We start from the raw sequence: 21,930 nt of genomic DNA on the forward strand, positions 1-21,930 counted from the left end.
ATGTATAGTCTTTGTTAGATTTTCATTCTCGTACGAGTATTAGAGACACCACTCTTAGAGCTCGCCTCAGGTCTCTAAATCTCTAAAAAAGTAGATAAATTTGATGGCTTCTACTCCGTCGATGAAGATTCAAGTTCACCCATGCGCAGATTCAGTTTTGATTATCAGAAAAGATTTACTTAGTGCTAATTAATCATTGGTATTGTGATCTGAATTAGTACGTTAAGGTGTTGATTTAGGGTTTAACATGCATTACAATTATTAACAAAATCAAACGTGACGTTCTCAATTTCATGGGACAGTATAGATGAATCCGGACCGCAAAAGAGAGCGATGGATTGGATGGCAAACAAATATCATCATCTCCATCCACTTGTAATCGTTATTATCCATAATCTTAGCTTAATCAATGGTCGATGGAGATGTTGTATTACACGTACGTACTTTATTCATTGATCTTAGCCAAACGTTTGGAGAGAGATGTACATGCATTGGCGAATCCAAGAGCGGCTTTCTTGTGTTACAGAAAGCTCAAAATATATTTCACAAGATTATAATTAGTCGTAGCAATATTAAGTGAACATAAATTCGTTGAAACGTCGTAATTATATATAATTCTACGAGAATGCATAAAGTACGTACGTACAACTAGTAGGCGTATATCAATCATGCAAACCGTATTACATTACGTACACCATGACTATATATAATATATGTATAACAATTTTTCTTTGTCAACTTTCGGATTCGGATTTTCATGAAATGTCAAGTGCAACTTAGCTTAGCAAGTGCAACGGATAAAAGAAGTGATGATTACTTGTTTCATGTTTAGGATTAAAAGGATTTTGTTAGTTTTGGTTACTTGTTTCATGTTTACGATTATTAGGTACAAGTGCAACGGATAAAAGAAGTGATAGTGTTTTCCTCACTGATCGAACCAAATAACCAATAAAGCAACTAGTAATCTTATTGACAAATTAGAATCAGGCAAAGAACTTAGATGCACTTTTCTTTGTTAATTTAGTAATTTTCCTTCATTTTACTCTTGCGGATCGGGAAACATGAAATACACGACTAAGTCGAGGACGCAAATTAAAAGATGCAAATTTGAAATTTGTACCATGGTCTCTAGATGAGGTTAGAGGAGGGACAATCATTATTTTCACGGATCACTTTTTGAAAAGCATGTTAACAAGCATATTCATGCAAATTATATCTTATCATCAGCTTTATTCTAATCAGCCTCATTAGTTATCTTACCTATTTAATTTATAAAAAGTCTTCTCTTCTGCTAGTAGAATCCTTCAAGTATATATGAATAGTTGAATACCATCTAGCTAATTGATCATTCCCATTAACCCCAAAAACCAAACCAAACAAGAACCAATATATGAATATATGAGTCAATTGTTGTAAATTACGTTCCTTCGATGCTGGCCGGCCAATTAGTATATGACCGTCAACAGCCATTATATACAGATTCAAACTTTGAAACCATTTCAACTTAGACGATTGAGCTAAAAGCTTAACTATACGTTAAATCTCAACGACAAGCCGATGACCCTTCCTCGCTTCAAGTTGAGTAGTGAAGTATACCAAGAACAAAATTAAATTATCAAATCCTGCTGCTTAATTTGCTTGATTGCTTATCGATAACACTTGATGTACAAACATGCGAATCATGTTATATATATAAACAAGAATTGCGTGTGCTTATAGCTAAGTAATTAAACTGGATGTATTAGAGTTTGAGTGTTGTATCTTTGTGTCACCATGAGAATCAAATGAGTAATCTAATAATAAAAGTTGCTTTAAATATAATTAATCTTGATTGTTCATAAATAAAGTCGATGTGCCACATTTGTTAATTAGATGAATCCTCTTTAACAAATGACCTGGATGAAATAAATATAACAGCATGGAAATTGAACGTACCGATCTCAATGTAGCTGAAGGAAGATATTACAATAAAAAAACGAGTTTAATTTATGCTTGAAATTGTTATTTTGTCCAAAATTAGAGACCTACACTCATCTTTTTATGCTCAGTGGTAGGTCACTAGTCACCTTATCATCAAACTTCCACGATAATTTCTTTATTTTCTCTCTGGGAAAAATTTGTCTTCCAATTGCTTCCCTGACATCAAGACCAAAAGCCAACCAACTTAATGCATTATATGTTCTAACGTTTAGGAAGAGGAATGCTGTTTTTTACAACTATTGATTGTCGTTGTATAGTAGGGACCAACAAATTAATAAATTCCTCGCCATTCATGATAAAAAAATCATTACGTTCAATTCACTCGCGAGTTACTAATATCTATAACTTGTAATCTATAAGCATGGTCAGACCTGAAATTTGAAAACATGAGTCAAGTGTGAAAAATGATGTCCTCTAATTTGATCATTAAAGAAAAATAAAATATTATTCAACGGTTCGTCAAAAAGTACTTCAAGAATCATCGCCAAAATTACTGAAATTTCTACTACTAATGAAATATTAGTTACACAACATTAATTCATTATTTAGCATCTCCAATCAAGTAAAACAACTTCTAAGAATTCTAATATTTTAATGCTAAACTCCCATCTGTCCCATATGTATTTGTTTTGCTACATCTTAATACTTTTACAAAGATTACAGAAATATGGTGAATATTTTAACCACACCACAATCTTGGTGGCTGAGGCTGTTGCCTCTTTTGGCTTACCTTAAGTTCGAGCATGTCTATAAGATACGCGTATATATAACAATCATTTGAGTGTGTTTTAAACGTAATTATAAGCAATCGAAATTCACTAGCTGAATTGTTGATATGATTTTGGTGAGTTCACTTCTAAAAACTAAAATGTTTCTTGATTTATAAAAGTACGGAACAATTTAGCAATTCAGGCCAACAAACATCAGATGAGTTTGTCTAAACCTTGCTCCTTTGTTATGGGACTAGTAGACTTGCAAAGTATACACTTTCCACCTGGCACGTGCGGATTAGTAGATATCTTTTCCAGGTTGGCAACTTGATCCCCAATTATTCTTGAGAAAGAAAAACAAAATTAATATAACAAAACAAAATTCGATAGTACAGGTATCTGGGTATATAATTCAAATAACAAGCTAATCAAGAAATTATATGGTGATTCATTTTGACTCCTTGAGTTCCTACACGTCAACAAAGAACCATTTCTTGCATGTTTGATTCATTTTTTTTATGTAAGGACCAACGTGGGGTCCTCAAGTTTTTATTAATGAAAACGTTGAATACAAGGGGAGACATGGAGTCTAAACTTCTTATTATAAAAACCTGAGATAAAATCAAAGATCTCTACAAACAAGTACCCAACAAAACACCAACTAGCAAAAAATAACACACTAATGGCGACTCTATTTGCTTTCGAACATCGGTGACATAATAGAGAGATCACTAAATATGTAACCCAATCAACGATGAAACAACAATTACATATTCTAATGTCTAATAAAACAATTCTCCGACTATGTTGATGCAAGACAATAAGCAATTCGACAACACTTAGTATCACTATGCCACTAGGCGGCAACGACCATTTGACGAAGCAAGAAACTCGCCGCCTCCCTAGAGCAGACAAAACACATTGAGTGCGCATACAAACACGAAGCTCGCATCTCCTACGCAACTATTGTAGAAACTTATTAACTTAAAATAAATATTAAACTAAACTAAAACACAAATAACATAAATATTAAATAGGGTTAGGCCCGCAAAGAGAACCCAAACCCAAACTTCGTTTATGGAGGAACAAACCGTCGGCCAAGCGTGATACCACCTCACATCAGCGACCACCGGAGAAGCACCCCATGCGCCGCCCCTCCACCTCACCAGCTTGATCGCTATCATCCAAATCGCACCATTCCTACCGCTCCAAAGACAAACATCCTCCATAGCCGCCTCATTGCTCCCCAAATCGAACCCAAGAGGCACCACACAAATCGGATCAGATTCGACCCAAGCCGCGCCTCCACATGCTCGTCGCCACCCATCCGTCCACACACCGACGATGCCAGCACTCTCGGATGTTAGCCCAGTGAAGAAAAGACCAAAGACTAGCCGACCACTCCTTCTCCATTTAACAACCACCACCCCCAAGCTCATCTGGAGCTATGGAACCGATGCACACTAGACCAGCAAGAAACCAACAAAACCTTGTCCGACGACGGCGAGGGCGCGCCGCCGGACAGGACGCAGCACCACCACAAGGGTTTTCTCTCGGGGTTTTTTTTTCTCGGGCTCTCCTTTTTCTTAGAAAGCGGAGAAACGGATACACAAACAAAGTCTAGAAACACCTTTGTTAAAAAGGAAAGGAGAGCGGATTTGTTTGATTCATTTTTTTTCGCGTATGCTGTAAACTTACTATCAATTCACATGCATTTGTATCATTTCGTGCGTGTACTTTTGACTCGATATATACAAATATCACAATTTTTGTTTTTTGTTTTTTACATTTTACAAAATCATTAGTAGGTCGTAACTTACAACATATGAAATAAAAAGCAAATGAATTAACATGAAGTTCATTGATCATATTCATCAAATTGACAAATCTCATTGTGAATTCTGATATTAAAAAAAAAGAAAAAAAACTTTAAATGAAATCCAAATTTTTATAAGGGGTTCTACAACTAAGGAAAGCTTCTTCTCAAATCTCAAGCAATAATATACGGTGCTTTCTTTTATTTTCTACCATTTCTTGTCCACAAACAATATAAAACAGATTCCCTCGCCGGCATGGACATTGCAGTGCTTGCATATATGGTTTTAATAAAGCCTACCTCACCATTGATGGATCCCTTCCTTTTTCTTTTATGTCAAATATAATTGACGCTTCATAAACAATTTGAGTGGCTATGATACAATATGATACATGAGGTTAATCCTAGAGTTTTTACTTGTGTTACAGTGTAAAGATAACTCCATGCCCATGTTAAGTTAACCGTTGCTAAAACACATCTCCTCGAATGTGATTTTTTGATATAAACATAAAAGTTTTGATATCAGCATAACAAAACTGGCTCATAATCTCATACCAAACAAAAACTCAATTTTAGTTGTTAATTTTTTTTTACGTACACCTTCAGTATAGCTGAGTTCTTAAAGTACCAGTACACTCCCCTTATCATTTCGAGCAACCACGTACCTCTACGCTATAAACCAAAGACCCATCCTTACAACCTTTATCAACAATTGGATTAAGCTAGTTTTAGTGGAATACCCCCGTCAAGTAATAACTCTAAAATCACTAACATGGGTAGAATTTCCCTGTCCTCGTTTGGTTTGGTGAACTAGGACAACCAATTTTCTGCTTCTGGTGCCTTGTATTTTAACTTAAAATCATTTGATTTTTAACATGATTATCTCTTCGGTAATTTCTGAAGAAAAGTATCTACACTTTCGTTGTGTCATGTAGAAACCTCCATTTCAAATTTGACTGTAATCTGCATTAGCATATTTCGTTCATTTTAGCCTATGAAGATTGCCGCCCCAAAACGAGACGTGGGTCCTTTCCGTTGCGTAGTTACATTTCTAAAGTCTCTATAAAAGCAGTTGCGGGAGCAACCCCTCCTCTCAGCAACTAAACTCAACCAAACCAAACTCTCTCCCAAATTTCTCCACCCCTGATAATCCACACCACTTCAACTCTGCCACTCCTCTCTTTTTTATATATCAAAAGCATCAAAAGGAAAGCGTGTGTGTTCAAACTTCAAACTTCAAAAACCAAACCCAAATTTCCATATATATAACAATATTCAAGTCCCAAGCTGAGAAAATACAAATTCAAAGTTCATTGCTTTGGGACAGGCTTTCCTGGAATCTCCCCATTAGATTTTCTCAAACAATGTGGAACTCTAACATGTTGAGTGTCAAGACCAACATGTTCTTCTTACTGTTTCTGGTTTCATGGCTCTCTTCTGCTTTAGCCTCTGTTGGTTATGATCACAGAGCTATTATAGTCAATGGAAAAAGAAGGATTCTCATGTCTGGGTCTATTCACTACCCCAGAAGCACACATGAGGTACCATACTGCCAATGCAGTTCATATATAAATTGGGTTTTCAAAGCATTTCAAATTCCTCTCAGTTTCTTTGTATAAAGCTTAAATTTATGATATCCTGGGGTTGTGCAGATGTGGCCGGATTTGATTCAGAAGGCCAAAGATGGAGGCTTGGATGTGATACAGACCTATGTGTTCTGGAACGGGCATGAACCAAGCCCAGGAAAAGTAATATTCAAAAGCATTTTAATTTTCTACCTTCTCCAGCAAAATATCTATGCTTTTATACTAACTCGTAGCTTTATTTGCTTTTTAAAAATTTCAGTATTATTTTGGGGATAGATATGATCTGGTCAAGTTCATCAAGCTGGCACAGCAGCACGGCCTATATGTTCATCTCCGGATTGGTCCTTATATCTGTGCTGAATGGAATTTTGGGTAAAAATATTAAGAGACTTCTCAAAAATCATGTCTTTAGTTTGTAAATATGGCCACATTCATGATCCTGTTTTTGCTCTGTTTCTGAAACAGAGGATTCCCTGTTTGGCTGAAATATGTTCCCGGAATTGCTTTCAGAACAGACAATCGTCCTTTCATGGTTTGACCCTAAGAATCTTTCATCACATATAAATGATATAATGCTCCTATTTTACTATCGAAAAGGATAATTAGCTGACTTTTGTTTTTGATAACTATTTTCCAGGCAGCAATGGAGAAGTTTACGCAGAAAATTGTTTATATGATGAAAGCAGAAAGGTTGTTCCAAACTCAGGGAGGTCCTATAATACTGTCACAGGTGAGAAATCTTGCTCAGTTTGGTCTTTGCCATATTTCTACAATTGGGTCCGTTTCTCTAATTCTCTAATTTTTAAGTGTTTTATTTCCCTTTTGTTTTTTCTGCTGAGGAAATATTGGTATTACCAGTCAATGGAGAAAGCTACTTAAATTGTACATTTTTTTCTTCAACTTGGTTTTGACAGATAGAAAATGAATTTGGACCGGTAGAGTGGGAAATTGGTGCACCTGGTAAATCTTATACTCAGTGGGCAGCTAAAATGGCTGTGGGTCTCAACACTGGGGTTCCATGGGTTATGTGCAAGCAAGAAGATGCCCCTGATCCAATCGTAAGCTATTTCTGCACATTCTTTTTGAAGTTTGCAAGTCATTTTCTCACAAGAACTGTATATCTGTCTTTCATTTATTGTGGCCCTATTTTCTTGTTGGAGTATCTTAAAAAGCATATAATGGACTTGATTGTGCTTGTCCACAGTCTATAGCTTATAATGAATTGGTTTAGATGCCGAACTCCCCTCAATGGCTTGGTTTGCTATTTGTTTTAGTATTCTCTAAACATTTCATCGAACATCTTTCTCCAGAATATCTTTAGGGACTTCGGAAAGTCAATTTATTATGAATTGGTTTAGATATCAAACTCCCCACATTAACTTGATTTGAAAGCTTTATCGAGACATTTCATCGGACATCTTTTATGCTAAGAGGCTCATCATTGTTAAAGCTGGAGACTTTAAATCTCAATTTATTTGGGTTGGTTTAGTCAACAACTGAATCTGTACTGTCCAATTATTTATGCCATTATAAACAATAAACAAAAGCTTGAAGATTGTAACCCCTACAAAAAAGAAGACTCAAGGTATCCCTATCCTTATCACTGACAACTTGCCATCTATTACGTGGCAGATCGATACTTGCAATGGCTTCTACTGTGAAAACTTCACTCCAAACAAGAACTATAAGCCCAAAATGTGGACAGAAGTCTGGACTGGCTGGTAAGTCTCACATGTTGCTTCTTGACAGAATTCTAGAATTGATTTCTATGGTCTGTGGGTACTATTTTTTGTATAGTTCTCCAAATCTCTTTAGTGCTGACTCTTTGTGTGAACTTTACAGGTATACAGAATTTGGTGGGGCAGTCCCTACTAGACCTGCACAGGATTTGGCATTTTCAGTTGCAAGGTTTATACAAAATGGCGGTTCTTTTGCCAACTACTACATGGTACTTAATTCTCCTTCAAAATTGTCAGGCTAAGTTTTCTCAGCCGATGTTGGTAAAAGTATCTGAATTTTAACCGTATCTTACCCTAATTTTTTTGTTACAGTACCATGGAGGAACGAATTTTGGCCGAACTGCTGGCGGTCCCTTCATTGCTACTAGCTATGATTATGATGCACCTCTAGACGAATATGGTATGAAAATGGATTAGTATCTCGACTAGGTTCTTGTTATATTTGGTTCATAACTTTTTAATTGCACTATTACGTCTCCTAGCGGGTAATTGGTTATGAACCTGCAATCGTCTTACAGGAAGTCTGTTACTTACTTAACATATGCCTTTTCCTATTTATCCCAGGACTACCAAGAGAACCAAAATATAGCCATTTGAAATATCTGCACAAAGCCATCAAGTTAGCTGAGCCAGCTTTAGTTGCTACTGATGCTGCAGTGTCAAAACTTGGAAATAATCAAGAGGTAGGTTCTATTAAAAAATATGCACAAAACCATAATATAATTACTTTGCTATAAGCCCTATTAATCTACGCTTCTGTTAATTTTTACTGTGATTCTCATAGTGGTGATTAAATACCTGTAGGCTCATGTATACCAGTCAAGATCAGGTTGTGCCGCATTCCTTGCAAATTATGACACAAAGTACTCTGTGAAAGTGACTTTTTGGAATAAGCAATATAACCTGCCACCTTGGTCCATAAGCATTCTTCCTGATTGCAAAACTGAAGTATTCAACACTGCACGGGTGAGGATATATATAGAACTACTCCTTTTCTCAGTCTATTGAATCCATAATTTTTTATCTTACCTTGAAAGTTTCTAGTCCTTACATGGCATATTTTGTTGGACATTCCAATTAAGTGTCGTTGATAGAGAGATTTTATCTACAGGTTGGCCAGAGCCCGCCAACAAAGATGACACCAGTAGCTCACCTATCTTGGCAAGCCTACATTGAAGATGTTGCCACTTCTACTGATGACAGTGCATTTACATCAGTTGGACTTCGTGAGCAAATAAGTGTCACCTGGGACTCCACAGACTACTTGTGGTACATGACAGAGTAAGTACTTTACAATGTTTTCTAGTCTTTCTTCATGTTATTTGCTTTTTCCTAGTTACTTATTAAAATTTCTGTTCATCAGTATCACAATAGGTCCTAATGAACAATTTTTAAGAACTGGAAAGTACCCCACTCTCAAAGTCGATTCAGCTGGGCATGCCTTGCATGTTTTCATCAATGGTCAACTATCAGGTAAGTGAAATTTGAAAGAGGTTCTGATAATGGAACACTGGAGCACTCCTACGAATTAGCTTAAGAATAACAATTCATCTACCTTTAATTTTACTGCAGGATCTGCTTATGGATCATTGGCCTCCCCCAAGTTAGAATTTAATCAGGGTGTGAAGCTGAGAGCTGGCATTAACAAGCTTGCATTACTTAGCTCTTCAGTTGGTCTGCCGGTTAGTTCCCTCAATTCTCTATCGTGAGTGTGGTTTTTATTAACTCTACATATAGAAGCTGATACATACACATATATATATATATGTGTGCAAAACAGAATGTTGGTCTGCACTTTGAGAAATGGAATGCTGGAGTTCTCGGGCCAGTCACATTGTCAGGAGTGAATTCAGGAACATGGGATATGTCACGGTGGCGATGGACCTACAAGGTATCTTGTCCTTTTTCTTTTTTTTTTCGGTTTCACTTTCTTCACCAGGAATACTTCTTTTTTTTTAAAAAAAACCCGTTCGCGAAAATAGACGCTGAGACTTCTTAATTTTTGTTGAGCAGATTGGTATGAGAGGTGAAGATAAGAGCCTCCATTCTATTAGTGGAAGTTCTTCTGTTGAATGGGTACAAGGATCACTATTGGCTCAAAGCCGACCCCTTACATGGTACAAGGCTATTTTAAATGCACCACCAGGAAATGCACCATTAGCTTTAGATATGGGTAGCATGGGAAAGGGTCAAATGTGGATTAATGGTCAGAGCATCGGACGCCATTGGCCGGCATATATAGCACACGGGAGTTGTGGTGCTTGTTATTATGCTGGAACTTATACTGAAAACAAATGCCGAACAAATTGTGGCCAGCCCTCTCAGAGATGGTAAGTAAAGTTCATCTTCTTTGTTTCTACACCTTTGTTTGGTGAATCAGAATGATAATGATAGAGCTATTCTTTTCAGGTACCATGTTCCCCGCTCATGGTTGAAGCCAAGTGGGAATTTATTGGTTGTGTTTGAAGAATGGGGCGGTGATCCGTCAAAGATTGCTTTGGTTGCAAGAAGTTGAGTTTGTGAAGTTTCTGTAGGAGATCGTGCAGCTTTGAAGATTACAGCAATAATGAAGTCTCATATTAATTACGGCTTCAATACATATATAAGCCTTTACAACCATAGCCAATTGTAAATACTAAATAGTGAAAATGTTTGGTCATATACATATATAGCCACATAGGTATTGTATACTAGGTCTACATGCAAAGATATGTATTCCTTAAATATGCGCAAGCATTTTCTGTATCTGTATAGAAGTGTGGAAGAGCAAAGCAAGTTCTTTTTTCTTGTACCAATAAATTGAGAAATTAATAGAGCCTACTTTTGAATTCCATTTGAGCTATCTTGTTTTTCTTTTTCTTTTTTAGCTTCTTGACTTTCATGGCTTCATATCATCGTCTCAGAGAGAGTTCAGAAACTTGTTCTTCCTTACAAGTTACAAGTATTATTTTGAACAGATGGTTCTGCGACTCAAGACATGAATGACATGTTCTACATCTTTATAGGCCCTTAATACTTCTTGTCCTATGACGCAGGAGCACGCAATTTCCTCATCCATTCTAAGTTAGGATTAGGCTCAAGTACTTGGGTGAAATGTGAGCTATGCTCCCATGGTTGCGTCACACCTCTTGTACCAGAACGACTATTATATTCTCAAACCTTGAGGAGTATGCATTCTTACATTAGAAAATCCTACAATACACTGTCATGAAATCCGATCATTATGTGTGTATGTTGTTTCTTCACGTTCAATAGCATTGAAGTTTTTTTTTTCTGGAAAAAATCCTAGTTACTTTTGGAGATTTTTGTGTAAAGAAAGATGAGTACAAGGAGTGAAAGGCACCATTTAGGCCAACATTTGTAGAACCCTTACGCTTGTGAGGTTATCATTCGCTTTGAAGCCTGTAAAATGCTTCACGCAATCAAATACCACATGCCTTCAGCAAGGCACAGAGTTTTTCTTACTTTTGATAGAGGTTGCTATTTTGTGCTATAGATAGTACGCTACAGCTTTAATGAGCTCCGCATTTTGGTTTAGTTGTTCTACTACCTCTGGTTTTAGTTAGGACTAATCACTTGCTTTCTAAGCCTTCCTATCTGGTCCTGGAAACAGGAGGTGGAAGAAGAGCATTATAAATTTGCTTAGACTGTCATTGTTTCAAGCCATCTGCAAACACTGAGATTTTTTGAATAATTTGTCATTATTTGCTTTGTTTTTTCTTGAGGGAATGCATTTGGTATTCAAGGTGGATAATTTTTATATTTCATAATCTTATTTGTCCATGGATTTAGAGCAGTCAATGTGGAACTGCAACAAGTTGAGGGGCAATGCTGCCATGTTCCTGCTTTTGTTTCTGTGTTTATGGCTGTCTTCTGCTACAGCTTCTGTGAGTTATGACCACAGAGCTATAATAGTTGATGGACAGAAGAGAATTCTCATATCTGGTTCCATCCACTATCCCAGAAGCACACCTGAGGTACTAATGATGCCACTTGATTTATAGTAACTGGTTTCTTTAGCCCTTTTGAACTTGCAATATTGAAGGCACTGCATTCAAATAACTAATAATTGTTATATCACATGGTTACAGATGTGGCCAGATTTGATCCAGAAGGCTAAAGATGGAGGCTTGGATATTATACAAACCTATGTGTTTTGGAACGGGCACGACCTTCTCCAGGGAAGTAATTATTTTGGTTAAGTTCGTCAAGCTCGTCAAACAAGCAGGGATATATGTACATCTCCGTAATGGTCCTTATGTTTGTGCTGAATGGAACTTCGGGGGGTTTCCTGCTTGGCTCAAATATGTTCCTGGAATGGAGTTCAGAACAGACAATGAGCCTTTCAAGGCAGCAATGAAAACATTTACAGAGAAAATTGTTGGTATGATGAAGGCAGAAGGGCTGTTCCAAACTCAGGGAGGTCCCATTATTCTGTCTCAGATAGAAAATGAGTATGGACCGGTGGAGTCCCATGGATAATGTGCAAGCAAGAGGATGCTCCTGACCCAATTGTAAGCTGTTCTGCACATTCTTTTCAACATATTTTTTTTGTCGTGTCACACTATGCTAAAGTTGGCTTGATGGCTATATGAGTGATTGGATTAATGATGTATCATTACGAAAATGAAGCTTCAAGACCAATTCTTAATGCTAACGAGTTATAGTTTAATATGTGACAGATTGATACTTGCAATTTTTTACTGTGAAAACTTTACTCCAAACAAGAAGTATAAACCCAAAATGTGAACCGAAGTCTGGACCGGCTGGTAAGGCACTCATGTTTGCTTGTACAACCCAAAACTTCAATTACATTCTTGTATATTGTTCTTCAAACCTTACCAGTTCTGGCTCTTCATAAAATTAACAGGTATACATAATTTGGTGGGGCGGTTCCCACTAGACCTGCACAAGACTTGGCATTTTCAGTTGCAAGGTTTATCCAAAATGGTGGTTCTTTTGCTAACTATTACATGGTTAGTTATACTTCTTTGTATATCCACATTAATTTCTCCTTAATGATGTGTAAAGAGAGTATCTTCTGATTTTTAACGTATTCGCTTCCTTTTCCAGTATCATGGAGGAACTAATTTTGACCGAACTTATGGCCTTTTTGTTGCAATTAGCTTTGACTATGATGCACCTCTAGATGAATATGGTATGCAGATATCATCAGCAATCTCATGTATTTGTGGTTCTTATAATATTTTAGGTCATCTGATGCTTACTTTATAAATTTGATCCTTAACTTGCAAAACTTAAGAGTAAGTCTATTGCAGTCGAATATTATGAAGCCAATAGTGGAAAAGCATGTTATTGATTGACATTTGCATATGTATTCTAGGACTACCAAGGGAACCAAAGTGGAGTCATTTGAAATATTTGCACAAAGCCATCAAATTAGCTGAGGCAGCTTTAGTCGCTACTGATCCTGCAGTGACATCAATTGGAAAGAGTCAAGAGGTGAGGTTTTGCAGCAAATGTGGAAAATTACATCTTACCAAGTTATGCTTCTTTGAAATTTACTATGATTCTCAAAGTCAGTGATGAATGATGCAGGCTCATGTCTTGAATTCAAGTTCTGGTTGTGCTGCATTTCTTGCAAATTACGACACAAAGTACTTTTCAAGAGTGAGCTTTGGAAATAGGCAATACAAGCTGCCACCCTGGTCTATAAGCATTCTTCCTGACTGCAAAACTGAAGTTCTCAACACTGGAAGGGTGAGGAGGAGATCTAGTTCGTTATGTCTGACACGTCTCATTTGCTTTCATTTCAGTGTAGAAGCTGCAGTTTTTTACTTGGAGAACCTTTTATGCATCTTGACATAAAGTTATTCTTTGTAAAGGTTGGCCAGAGCCCGCCGGTGGATATGACACTGGTAAATGCCACCCTCTCCTGGCAGTCGTACATCGAAGATGCTGCCTCTTCTACTGATGACAATACATTTACATTGGATGGGCTCTATGAGCAAATAAGTATCACTAGGGATGCAACAGACTACTTATGGTACATGACTGAGTATGTGTTTTGAGACTTTTTTTAGAGAATAAAAACTTAACACTTCTCTTTTTCTGGGGTTGTTGATTAGTAATTAGTTTCTGTTACTCAGTATCACAATAGATCCTAATGAAGATTTCCTAAAGAATGGATCTTCTCCTCTTGTTACTATTGATTCAGCTGGACATGCCTTGCATATTTTCATCAATGGTCAACTATCAGGTAGATGAGATATATGAGTCTGTTAATCCGTGTAGTGGTGTTAAGTTTTAACTATAGTATACCTTAACTGCAGGATCTGTTTATGCGGGATTGGCATTCCCTAAATTAAGGTTCAATGACACTGTGAAGCTCCGAGCTGGCATCAACAAGCTTTCTTTACTGAGCATTTCTGTTGGTCTGCCGGTTAGTTTCCTCATTCTCATGATTTTAGCTTTCAAAAGCATTTGGAGGTGGAAATTAACGTGAATGCTTTCCTGTTTTACAAAATGCAGAATGTTGGTCTGCACTTTAAGACTTGGAACGCCGGAATTCTAGGGCCGGTCACATTGAAGGGTCTGAATTCGGGAACATGGGACATGTCACAGTGGAAATGGACCTAAAAGGTCTTTATCTTTCAGCATTTTCTTCTCTACCTTTTATTTTCTTTTAAAAAACCAACACTTGGAATTGTTGGCATGTACTTTGTGAGAAGGTTGGTAAGAGAGGTGAAGCTTTAAGCCTCCATACTATTAAGGGAAGTTCTTCTGTTGAATGGATAGAAGGGTCATTATTGGCTCAAAAACAACCCCTTACATTGTACAAGGCAAGTTAACTTCATTGCAAATCCATGATACTATACAGGGTTTAGCCAAAAGCAAGATGCTAATTTCTGCTGTGATATTTCCAGTCTATATTTCAAGCACCACCGGGGAATGCTCCAGTAGATTTAGATATGGCTAGCATAAGAAAAGGTCAAGTATGGATCAACGGTCAGAACATCGGACGCCACTGGCCTGGATACATAGCACATGGCAGCTGTGGAGATTGTTCTTATGCTGGAACTTACAACGAAAACAAATGCCGAACAAATTGTGGCCAGCCTTCTCAGAGATGGTAAGAAAAGTTGAACCTCTTAACGTTATGCCTATGTTCTTTGTTTTATGAATTTTTACTGTTATGATAACAGAGCTGTTGTTTTCAGGTACCATGTTCCGCGATCGTGGTTGAACCAGAATGACAATTTGTTGGTGGTGTTTGAAGAATGGGGTGGCGATCCGACTAAGATTTCCTTGGTGGCACGAAGCTACGGAAGTTTAGGGCAGGGTCAGACCCTCGAACATAGCGGTCATCAACCATTTGAGATTGCAGCTGTGGATATCAATCAAAATTGGCTTTATTATGTCCAAACTACAGATTACGAAAGTAATGCAATAATATGTATACATTAGAATGCAATAAAATTTCTTTACATTCACGAAACACAAAAGGCAAATCTCTGATTTAAGACTCGACTAACATTATCAATATCTTTCTGGAGTTCCAATACTACACGCCCTTGATGCCGCCACTGCTCCAGTCTATGGCAGAGATCCATCACCACCACATCTTCATCATCAACTTTGAGTTGAATGAACCTCTTGATGCATTTAATCAAGTATTTGCCGACCTGCATTTTAACCCGGCAAATGAAGTCTATGCTGGCCTCCTCACTCTCAAACAGTGAAGAACACATACTTTCAACAATATCAGTTAAGCTGAAAACAAGGCAGGCACCTGATACAATCTCTTTTTCGTTACATTGATCAATCCATGTATTTGGGTTCTTGTTCCCTCTGGAGTTCCGTTTTACCTGCTTCAATCCGGGATTTACAGTTTCCCTTGCCTGAAAAATTCTACCTGTGGTGGCATAATGCAACAGAAATTCTACTCCATCTTCATTGAGATGATTGCGGCAACAAAGCAAGATGCCTAGTGGGATTCTCCGGAACAAGACATTTTTCTGCAGATTAATACCGCCAGATGATTTTCTTTCAGATGTTGTATAATTATTAACAGTTTCGCTGGAATACATAGAGCATATTTTATTGAATCCCTTGAGCCAGGCTGCAATGCTTTGATCATCATACTCTCTTGAAGTACGGTCCTCTTCACAGAGTTTGAGTTTCTTGAGTTTCTTCTTGTAAGATGATTGTTTGACATGTGATTGTTTAAAAGCCAGGGACTCTGAATGTTTGATTAAACAATCAGCCAGCCTATCCGGGTGAGGTTTACTAACAGGACTCAAAACCCAGGCAATGTACCTTGCTGCAGCAACAGAAGATAGTTCTTCACAGTGTGTTTTTCCAACTTTGGATGCCGCAAATAAGCATACATTATGACAAACTTTGTGAGAACCTTTCTCCGAAAAGAGCAATGCAGAAGCAAAATAGAACCAATCTGGGAAGCTAATGGCCAGGGACCTAGCATATGCAACATTGTGTGGATCAGTCATTCATGTAAGACTCTCAGATAGTGCACATGACATCTTTCTTTTTCACTAGAATGATGTGGTAAGAAAATACCAGATAGATTTGTGATCAACAGTCACGACCTTCAGTATAGGTGACTTTACAGATGGATATAGTTGAGTGTTGGCAGAAGATACAGGTTCACTTGTCTCGTGTACTAGTTGTTGGAAACCATCATACGAGAGCGGTCCAGACAATTTCCTTAACAACTGGTGGTTGTAGGGAAAATAAGCGTTAGAAAACGGTAACTTTCCTCCCAATTCTGATGATATGTTCCAGAGCATAGGTCTTGAAACCACATCTAATGTCACTGAGACCAACTGAATAAGAAGCTCAAGTACAGAAGCTAAACCCCTGAAGCAAAAGTAAGTCCACAAACCATATCAAATTAGATTATAATCTTGCACAGAACTTAAACATCCTTATCAATGAGAAATGTACTCACGTGACTATAAACCATCTGTGTAACAAAGCTCGGGCCTCAACAAACATGTTGGGAGAAAGTACCAAGGATATGATAACTGAGTGCCACTCAGTACACTCATGAAACTCCTTACTCAAACAGAGGAATGGCCTCCTCATGGACTCTCGCAAGATGTTTGACACATCGCGCTTCAGAGCTAGTGGGTCCAGATACCAAACCAGCAATCTGCAGACATCATAACTCTCAAATTCGTAACTACAAGGGCACAAAAGAACACCACAAAAATTCACAAACCAGCCAAAAACCCATATCCAAGTACCTGAGAGATATTTTGTTGTTATCAAGCAACATTGAACTAGGCAATTGACATAGGAACTTCGAAATCAAGCTATTTCTCGCATCCACCGATCTCGCATGACGAATGGGCATTGACAACTGTCGGTACAGAGATACCGAACTTGCAACTCTCACAATGGCACACAGTAAAGACTCCAAAAGCTCACCTTCAAACAAATTGAAACTACACTCATATCAGCATTCACTCAGAAAACTACTACCTTTAATAAATGCATTTATGAATAACAGTTGAAGACAAAATGCGAGCTAGTTTTAGAGTGTATAAACCCACCATGTCCCTTCAATTTCGCAAGAATCTCACCACACGATTCGATCAAATCACCGCAATCTCGGTGAGAAATGGAGCTCCCAATCATCAAGATTTCATCTTTCGGTCTCCGAAAGGCTTCACAGCGAATCGAAGACAACAAAACAGTGACAATTGTCTTCACCGAATACTCAATTACCGAATCGAAAACCTGACCAAATTACAGTAAAATTCCACAGATAAGAAACCCTAAATTAAACAATTTCGGTTACGAAAGATCGCTAATTTGAGAGAGCCGACCTGTGGAGCTTTGAAGCACATGAGAGATAGGACCGTGTCCAAAACCCTAACCCTAGAATCGCCGGGGTTTAGGGATTGGGTCAGATTGGAAATGGATAGGTCCAGAGCAGCTTCGTCTTCGGAATTTTGGGAAGTGCGATGAGGCGACGACGTGTCGTTTAAGTGGGAGGCGAGCCGGGCGAATAGGTCGGTCAATTCCGGCACTGAGGTCATGGTGAAAGCCGCAGACGACGGTTGTGTGGGTTCGCGCCAAATTGCGGCAATTTAACCTCGTCATTGTTGGGCCGTTTCACAGAAAGCCCAAGGCCCATTAGAAACTGAAGAAAGCAAACCAAAAACGTATCGTAAAATCGTAAATTAAAAGTTAGAAGATAATTTTATCCAGTTACTATACTCATATCCGTGTGCGATGTACGTGTTAATTTATTAGTTATTGTGTAATGATGAAAAAAAAACAGATTATATTTGTGGTTACATTTATTTTGATTTTTATAACACATCAACCTTTTGTGTGATTGAGTCTAATAAAATGTATGAAACAAATTTATCGCTCACCCCTATCATGCCTACTATATGCTCACTACTCTAAGTAAATGTTAAATGTCTTTTATAATACTATAATTATAAATTTGTTAAGAAAAATGACAGTTGTCATTTACTTAGGATGGTGAACATGAGATATACGTGATAAATGTAGACGGTAAATTTACTTCACATCATCATGCATGTTAATTATTGAATGGTACGTACGACTGATTGGAGGGAGAGGTAGCACTGTGAGACTAGTCCCTTGATGAACACTTGTCATGGGCATTGATGCCCCAAGCCTCCAATAGTCCAATGAACATGGTAGAGCTAGGAAGCTTGCAAATCTCTTGGTCTGTACTTCTTCCTGCATGCCAAGATCTTTATGATTTGATCTGTTATACAATTGCACTTCGTTTATTACTTCGACCAATACACACTGCTTGTTCATACAATCACGCAACATTTCTTTTACTTAGAGTAAGTAACTATGAGAGCTTAAGATCCGGCGGTGATAATATTAATTTGGAGAAATTATTATATATACCCGCCACATATCTCATGTGGCGTACATACTTAATATTATCGGTTCATTTTTACTGTGATTGTTTTTTATTGGTTCTTATATGTAAAAAATCTTTTATTATTTTGACCACGTACATATTAATTATACCATGACATAATATGATTAGTTGTGTACACCACATGACAGTACCACGTGATATGGCGGGTACACATAATAATTACTCATTTAAATTTAATCGTAATTGATCGAGAGTGTAGACAACAATACTCTACATTCTTTACAATATAAGCATGTCCTAACTAATTAAGTTGAAAACCCTAAATTCTCGAGTATCAATTATCACTCCAAAAGCCGTAATGCATGTTAATCTTAGCTTTCTATTCTACACTGACATGAAAATTGAAATCATTCACAGCACATCAGTTGCCATAGTTGCCTCAAATCGATGCAACACTACGTATTTTGTCTTCTGCAAACTAGTTAAACATAGATGGACCATGTTGTTGATCACCTTGTTAGCTGTCGAGCACCGCTTGGTGCTTAACAACCGTCCGATCTAGTTAAACAGTGATTAAATAGTCATATCAGACCCGTTGCTCAATAGTTGACCCAGTGATCGACACTCTGGATAAACCATTAATTATCAGCAGGACAAATCGGAAGAAGCTGTCACTTTGATAGTCATCAAGCATTGTTAATTTGTTGCATAGGAGCAAAAGGAACCAGACACTAACATATTGTTGGTTTTGAAGCTTCCAAACTCCTCCTCCTAGTTTTGTCCCCAAAATCCTATTCCCCATGAGTAGACCCTAGATTCCATCACAAGAAAAAATATATATAGATATGGGGCAGATCCTTTTTGTTTAAAGGGGTGTTCTTGTTAAAGCAAATATTTTTGATACCAACAAGATGAGTCATGAAAACTTAGTTTATCTTGGCTTTGAGTACCATCATTCCCTCACTAAAGTGTGCAAAGATATTTTGATTTAGAGAGAATAATGGAAAGCAGAGAGACAGCTTCAAATAATGTATCAACAAACACAACTTTCCCATCTAAAGATTAGAGCAAAAGAAAAACATATATTGACATCACTGGATATTAAAGATGTTAGACACAAAGCAAAAGAAATGGTGTTGTCCAAAGGTGGATAACAATGATTTTCACAATTTGACAAGAGATGGAACACAAATCATAAGAAAAATTATTCGCAATTGTTTATGAATACATCTTTATAATGTCTTAAGGTTAATTTAATGTTTTGTTATTAGATGTCGGCTGTCGTTATGTATCCAAACCGAAAATTAACAAGCGTTTAATTACTATTGTATCGGATATTTCAATTCAACACGTACTAGTTGAAAAACTGGTGCAATATACATAGTTTTTCTTACATACAAGACTATTACAAATTCACACAAATTTGTAGTTATGACTTATGAAGTCCTTAAAAGAGTTCATGATGAATGAGCCTCCCTCTTGTTTTGAGAATGATATCTATCTCTCACTAGTTTACAAGATAATTGGAATAAACTAGTCGTATGATGAAGAAATGAGAGGTAAATCTTGCACTGTCAACTTGCAGCTCCGATCATATCATACAAGTTCCGTACTATTGCACGGCCTTGCAGACACTGGTGCATAACAGTAATTCAAAAACGATCAATGAGAATCGGAAAATGAGAGCTGCATGATGAGATTTGCAGAAAGCAAAAGCTTTATGTAGAATTTCCCTTTTTGTGTAGTTTTCTGATTGGTTTGCCAAGTTGCTTTATGATTCTGCTTTTGGTAATTGGAAAAACCTTACTGGCTAGTCATTAGTTATGTAATGTGCAATTGTCTGATTATGGTTTTTGTGCCAAACTTCGATTCTCATTCCTAATATTTGTTTCTTAATGTATAAGATATAAAGCAAACCATGATGATCTATATATCTCTTGGTTGCCTTGTTAGAAATAAGTCGGGATATTTTCATCTAGTACTAACCTCACATCATTACACTTGAGTAAATACTAATTTGATATAGACTGTCGAGGTAAACCTTTGATGAAAGATGGTCAAGGTAAGTAATAAACATGTTGGATTAGAAGTGGGTGGGGAGTGGGGATGGCAAATAGAGATTCTCAGTTATTTGTTTATGTAGCAGAAAATGACTTGCTGACAGATGGTCTGTGATTTGCACAATCATCAAAGAGTGATTGAAGCCCACAAGTCTAGCCATTGCAAAATCTTGCAGCAATAATAGAGAAAGAGATAGAGGCTCTCTTTTATGGGTTTAACAGTTGTGCAGCGCTGTATATTATACATATTGAATTTAACGGTGAATAGAGAGTTGTCTTGAAATACACGTGGAGTGTGTGGGGTGTGTTTGTAATTGATTAGGGCCGCTGCACGCATACAGCGTTTCAGCATAAAATTTTTCCTCTCTTAGGAGTTATGATGTATAGCTCCTTTTTATTTGACCACACACCGCTTCCAAACGGATACCCCATACCTCTGAACTCTGAAGCCACAACACCTCACACAAGAGGTTTATAACTTTATATATTAGAGTTTCCCACACTATCAACCTAGCTAGCAAGTGCCCTTAAATCATATGATTTGTTTACTGATATATACAAGCATGCATCACTTCTTATGGTTTGTGGATCTTCTTAAAGGCTTAATCAAAGCCACTGATTAGTTTCAAAGTAGACAATCTAATGGATGGGATCTTCTGATGTTTTCAGTGATGGCGAATACAGAGTGTTGGGCACGCAAGGTGCTCGATAACTTGTCTTAATAAACCAACTAATATGCGAACTTTCATATTATGGCTCAAGATGGGAGGACTCTTTTTCGAATCTGATATGGAAATTCTACTATGTTTCACACATAATTTGGAGTATGTTTGCTGTCTTGCCTGTGACCAGAGATGTTCTGTCTCTAGTAGAAGGGATCGATTTTCTGTGTATTGAAATCTTATGGAACCAAGTGGGTACTGGTGTACTACTATGTATTTAAGACCTAAACTGTCTCATTATATGTGCTGGCAGTGTGCTGCAAATCAAACCCACACTCTACACACGTGTCTGGGTTTGCATATATTTTATTTACCTGGACTGGGGTACTGCAACATCAGTCATTCAAATAAATCATTCTGATTTCAAAAGGGATCCTGTTCAAAGGATCAAGGAAATCAGATATCAATAACAATAAGAGCATCTCTGTTTCTATATCATTATTAGAGACAATG

The 21,930-nt window shown here is 37.4% G+C and overlaps 2 protein-coding genes and 1 pseudogene across 2 annotated transcripts; 2 read left to right on the forward strand and 1 right to left on the reverse strand.

The window, feature by feature from the left end:
- Nucleotides 1-5,622: 5,622 nt before the first annotated feature.
- LOC126797189 (beta-galactosidase-like) lies at nucleotides 5,623-10,659 on the forward strand. The gene is made up of 17 exons (XM_050523858.1): nucleotides 5,623-6,047; nucleotides 6,159-6,254; nucleotides 6,352-6,464; nucleotides 6,558-6,624; nucleotides 6,730-6,822; nucleotides 7,007-7,150; nucleotides 7,725-7,813; nucleotides 7,935-8,040; nucleotides 8,144-8,231; nucleotides 8,396-8,514; nucleotides 8,636-8,797; nucleotides 8,943-9,112; nucleotides 9,195-9,304; nucleotides 9,404-9,513; nucleotides 9,612-9,722; nucleotides 9,845-10,161; nucleotides 10,241-10,659. Exons 1-17 carry the CDS (start codon nucleotides 5,871-5,873, stop codon nucleotides 10,344-10,346), a joined length of 2,178 nt encoding a protein of 725 aa, XP_050379815.1. The 5' UTR covers nucleotides 5,623-5,870; the 3' UTR covers nucleotides 10,347-10,659.
- A 903-nt stretch (nucleotides 10,660-11,562) lies between these two features.
- On the forward strand, nucleotides 11,563-15,259 carry LOC126793713 (beta-galactosidase-like; annotated as a pseudogene).
- LOC126793721 (uncharacterized) lies at nucleotides 15,195-17,859 on the reverse strand. The gene is made up of 6 exons (XM_050520327.1): nucleotides 17,647-17,859; nucleotides 17,371-17,557; nucleotides 17,062-17,245; nucleotides 16,764-16,967; nucleotides 16,373-16,672; nucleotides 15,195-16,270 (listed from the first exon to the last, which is right to left on the reverse strand). The coding sequence occupies exons 1-6, from the start codon at nucleotides 17,857-17,859 to the stop codon at nucleotides 15,283-15,285; spliced, it is 2,076 nt and encodes a 691-aa protein (XP_050376284.1). The 3' UTR covers nucleotides 15,195-15,282.
- Nucleotides 17,860-21,930: the final 4,071 nt, after the last annotated feature.

This window comes from Argentina anserina, chromosome 1 (genome assembly GCF_933775445.1).
Source record: "Argentina anserina chromosome 1, drPotAnse1.1, whole genome shotgun sequence".
Classification (NCBI taxonomy): Eukaryota; Viridiplantae; Streptophyta; class Magnoliopsida; order Rosales; family Rosaceae; genus Argentina; species Argentina anserina.

What these genes read in the sequence shown, in the direction of transcription:
- LOC126797189 (XM_050523858.1), top strand. Translation starts at nt 5,871, where the DNA reads ATGTGGAACTCTAACATGTTGAGTGTCAAGACCAACATGTTCTTCTTA. An exon ending in AAGTATTCAACACTGCACGG is followed by an intron (nt 8,798 to 8,942) that starts GTGAGGATATAT and finishes TTTTATCTACAG; the next exon opens with GTTGGCCAGAGCCCGCCAAC. An exon ending in GCTCTTCAGTTGGTCTGCCG is followed by an intron (nt 9,514 to 9,611) that starts GTTAGTTCCCTC and finishes TGTGCAAAACAG; the next exon opens with AATGTTGGTCTGCACTTTGA.
- LOC126793721 (XM_050520327.1), bottom strand. Translation starts at nt 17,859, where the DNA reads ATGACCTCAGTGCCGGAATTGACCGACCTATTCGCCCGGCTCGCCTCC. An exon ending in CACAGATGGTTTATAGTCAC is followed by an intron (nt 16,673 to 16,763) that starts GTGAGTACATTT and finishes CTTTTGCTTCAG; the next exon opens with GGGTTTAGCTTCTGTACTTG. An exon ending in GTTGATCACAAATCTATCTG is followed by an intron (nt 16,271 to 16,372) that starts GTATTTTCTTAC and finishes TGCATATGCTAG; the next exon opens with GTCCCTGGCCATTAGCTTCC.